Below are 4,716 nucleotides of genomic sequence, written 5' to 3' on the forward strand. Positions count from 1 at the left end.
GTTTCACACTCTGGTAGCTGGCAGCGGGTTTAACTTGGATTCTTCTGACTTTATGGCTAATAGTCAAATCCACGATGGAGAAACTGAATGGGATTTTTTCTCTGATCCTCCATTGTGGCCGAGGATGAAGGATATCTGTGTCAGCCAATGAGAAATGAGAAGTGCCTCTTCTCTCTCCTTCACTCAGTGGCAGTGTCATTAAGTCAAACAGCTTCAGGTGTGTGTGATTTAGTCACACACACCTGAAACTGTGATTTAGGAACTCATGTGAGCTGCTGAGGAGGAAGTGACAGTTAAGTGTCTGATTTAACAAGCTGCTGCATCTTTAGATTTCTCTGTACTCTAGAAGCAAATATGTTTGCTGAAGTTGTCTGACCTTCAGTTTTGTCTCTTTTTATTCGTTTTTGGTTAAAGTAGGATCCCCCTATCCATGTTTTATTCTCTGTAGAGGTTTTTAAAGTAGTTAAAGTGTTTGTAAGGTCCGGACTGAGAGGATTAGCTCGTGTTTGTAGTCATGAAAGAGGAGATTGCTGCTGCTGTGTTCTTCATCGCTCGGCTGGTGAAGAGGTACGGCTGTCTGGATAACGACAGCAGGGACCGCTTTGCTGCAGCTCTCACCTCAGTTCTGTTTGAGAACTACAAGAACCACTGGTACCCAAACACACCAGCCAAGGGACAGGCCTACAGGTCAGTGGAACCCGGGGTTTACGCTCTTAATTTCAATAGGGAGTTAAACAAATGTTTAAATGTGTACATAATCCAGGTCAAATGATCTCTACTTATGCAGCATAAATCTGAAGCACTGCACCGTTTCCAGTGGCTCTACACGTCTACATACCTGCTTAAAAGTCACATTTTTATGACTTAGATTTATCACTCCCTGACATTTCCACCTCTATGTTCACTCAAAACCTTTACAAAACAACCAAACTATTTATTAAAGCACATTTGATTCACTACTGCAACAGTGTAGTAGAGAAATAAAGTATCCTTTAAGTTGTTTTTTTTCTTATTCTTAGTTTCTTTGAAGATTAAAAAGAAAAAACAAAACAAACCCAGAATTTTTTGGAGGATGAGAGTTATAAATCGACAAACAGATTTAGAGATGTTATCATAAGTGTACCCACTTTTTTTTTTGGATTTGATAAAGTCATACATTTTCAAAAAACAAAGAATTTTGAAAAAATAAACAAAATATTTCACAATGAACAAACTTTTTTTTTTAATAAAGTCAACAAACTTTAAATAAACTTTTAAACAAACATAATATTTTCAGTATCTAGTTAAAAATTATGTTGGGGCATTTTTGAGATTGTGAACTCAAATTTATGTGAAAATTAATTTAGAATTATTAAATTGTGAATTTACAAGAAACAAACTTAAAATTCAAGGGCTATTAAGTCAGAAATTTACAAGAAAACAAAAATCTAGAATTTTTGAGAGGATTAAAGCTAAAATTCATAAGACAGATTTCGAGATTTCTTTTCAAGACAAATTGTAAAGCCATAAATGAAGAAAAAAAAAAAAAAAACACATTAAAATTTGGGGAATCATAAAGTTGTAAAGGTAAAAGGCACAGCCAATATTTTGGGGATTATAAAGTCGTACATTTATGAGAAACAATTTAGAATTTTTTTTTTTTTCAAAGATTTATTTTTGGCTTTTTTGCCTTTTATTTGATAGGACAGTGGAGAGAGTTGTAGACAGGGAGGGGGCGGGGAGAGACATGCAGGAAATGGTGTCACGGGCCGGATTCGAACCCAGGTCACCTGCGTACATGGCGTCAACTTAACCACTCGACTACCGGCGCCCCGCGATTTAGAATTTTTGGATTATAAAGTCGTACATTTATTAGAAACAACTGAGATTTTTTGGATTATAAAATCGTACGGTTGAGAAACAATTTAAAATTTTCAAGATTATTAAAGTTGTGAATTTACGTGACACTAATTTTGGATTTTGGGGCTGATGAAGTTGTAAATTTAAAAGAAACCAATGGAGAATATCTGGGATTATAAAGCTGTAAATTTGCGAGAACAAACTTGGAATATTTAGTTGACTTTTGTTCATGCACAGCTGATAATTCATCAAAGAGATGCTGTGGTCCTATGGCAGCCATGATGGTTCTGTGAAGTCAACAGGTCTATCTCTGGCCTTAGTTTCTGAACTGTTGCTGTTCACAGGTTATCCTTTAAACAAACTTTCAGCATTTTTCTCTCCTTTAGGTCAAATAAATCCCATTTAAACCGGTTTGTAGCAAAGATATTTCAGGAAATAAATGCCAGTGTTTAGTTTGTTATTGCTTATTTCTTTGAAATAATTAGTAGAGCAGAGTTCATACAGAGAGGAACTTGGAGTGCTTTACACAGAAGTCACGTTCTCATTCACTAATACCACACTGGGGTTGAATTAAAATGGCTTTAACCGGGTAAAGGTTTTCATGTTGAATGCTCACTCTGTTTTAGGTGTCTGCGTATGAACCGGGCTCAGCTGAAGGACCTGGTTCTCCAGGAGGCCTGCAGGCAGAGCACCGTATGCTACGAGGACCTGGGCCTCCCTCTGGAGATGACGGTGTGGGTCGACCCTGGAGAGGTGTCCTGCAGGTCAGAAGCTTCGGCTCTCCTTAAAATTCAGAGCTCTTCATCGGCTCTACTGGCAAAACTTTGGGGATAGTTTGTCCGTTATCACAGCTATGTTCCTGTTGCCTCCATTTGATGTTGGTTAACAACAAACTTAACTACAAAATAAAGCCTTTTGATAATAAAGTTTTCCTTTTTTCCCCTGGTTTTTGTTATTCTCCATGTAGATATGGTGAACACAGCACTCCCTTCTGCGTCTCAGCGGTTAGCAGCTGCCGGCGTGGGGATGGCGAGTTTTCCCGCCGTATTCACGATGCCGTGGAGCGGGCCAGCCATGACGTCCAATCGGGAAGCTCTTCTGATGAGGAGGACGGGGTTGGAGACAACAGCATGAGTAGCAGCAGCAGTCTATCAACTCTTTGCTCAGCTTCAGCCCCGCCCACAAACAACGAACCAAAAACCATCCCAACGGTCAGCAACCCCAACAGCGTCTACCGGGTAGGTCTGGTTCATGAACAGATGGTAACGGAGCTTTTAGATCGAATATTTACCATGAAATACAGGACTAGGTTTTAGAACCAGCATTCTGTGGAATTCTGTATTTTAAGATGGATTTAATTCTTTCCACAAAAACAGAATCTCTCATCTGTAGAGCAGGGATGGGCATCTTCAGTTACCAAGAGGATGTATGTATTTGAAAGTCAATGGCAAAGGGCCAAATTGTTAAGGATTGTTGGAAATTCCCACTTTAACCCATGTGATCACTAATAATTCAATGATGGGAAGAATGTTGCTTTCATGATCATTTATTCAACAAAGATTTTTTTTTAAACTTGTGCAAATAAAAATGTCCAGGTTGACAAAGATGAAAACTTATATAAATTGAAATTATTTTCCATTGTCTTAAATTTTGGTGCAGAAACATGAAAAAATGTGCATGAGATATTAAACTTTAAACGCATTAAACAGGATGCAGTCTAATCTCAATCATTCTGCAGGATGAAACTTTTAGAAACACGGAAGTGTTTGTTTTGCCTGTAAAGTTTTGGTGTTTGCACTTATTTTTCACTCATCCTAGACTCTTTCTAGCTGACCCCTGACCCTTTGCCCCTCTCGTCCTCAGTTCAGCGAGTTTTCTCCTGGCGCTCCTCAGAACTGGCTCAGGGAGAAGCGAAAGGTCTTCACCAGCGAAGGTTTCCCTCCTCACACTCCTCCAGCTGGAGGTCCAAACTCCCAGTTCTCCAACCAGAAAGGCTTCAAGTCCTACCGGGCTACGTTCACCTTCACGGGGCCTCGTGTCGACAAGTACCACTGGGTCAGCAAGAGTCGATCCTGAGCAGGACGATCCGGAGAACCAGGATCAGATTTACCGCTTGGGATGGGAACGAGGATGGCGGCCACAAGGCAGCGAAGAGCGAAGTCAAAAAAATGTCAGGACAATGAATGTATCTTTAAGAGTTTATGGTTTAAAGTAATGCTGTTTCAGCATGTTTTTATACATGTATACTAATCGACTATTTTTAAATATTCTCTTTATTAATGTTTTTTAAAACTAAAATTAAAGTGAGTGTGAATAAAGAGCCATTTAACTGACTTTACAAGGAAATAAATGTGTCCGTGTCAGCTCTGCTGGGTGTCTTATGTCGTTTCCTCTTATCTAGGTTACTTGAGCAGTTTCTTTCTATTGATGAATCTTAGAGCTCAACAAATACTGAAGAAAATAAAACACAGTAGTAACTGCGGTTTAGGAAGTCTCCCTCCTAAAATAATGGCCTTAGTCATTTTTAAATATATATTTTTTTTGCCTCAGTCAGCTTCTCATGATGCTGACCACCTCCGGTAAAATCAGCAACATCCTCAGTTTAACAGATCATGTGATCCTACCCCTGTAATGTAATGGCCGAAGTCAAGAGTTTGACTTGGGGTGCACTAGGCCATCTGTACCATGTCTGAGCCTAAAGTCCAGTATGTTTGACCAGTGTGAGTGCATTCGTTCCGTGCTTGGGTACAGCACACTTCATGGCCCCGGCACGGAAGGACATGGTGGTCCTAGGCACGGACTACCAAAAAGACTCTCCAGACTCGTCTAGGAGGCCCCAAAAGAACCCAGACCATGAGATCTTCAACGGTATGGATG

At 39.7% G+C, this 4,716-nt stretch overlaps 1 protein-coding gene across 1 annotated transcript; it reads left to right on the top strand.

The window, feature by feature from the left end:
• The first annotated feature begins 254 nt into the window (after positions 1–254).
• Positions 255–4,208, top strand: btg4 (B-cell translocation gene 4). The gene is made up of 4 exons (XM_041800692.1): positions 255–687; positions 2,466–2,603; positions 2,807–3,077; positions 3,703–4,208. The coding sequence occupies exons 1-4, from the start codon at positions 515–517 to the stop codon at positions 3,913–3,915; spliced, it is 795 nt and encodes a 264-aa protein (XP_041656626.1). The 5' UTR covers positions 255–514; the 3' UTR covers positions 3,916–4,208.
• Positions 4,209–4,716: the final 508 nt, after the last annotated feature.

The sequence above is a fragment of the Cheilinus undulatus genome, linkage group 12, assembly GCF_018320785.1.
Source record: "Cheilinus undulatus linkage group 12, ASM1832078v1, whole genome shotgun sequence".
In the NCBI taxonomy this organism is placed as follows: Eukaryota; Metazoa; Chordata; class Actinopteri; order Labriformes; family Labridae; genus Cheilinus; species Cheilinus undulatus.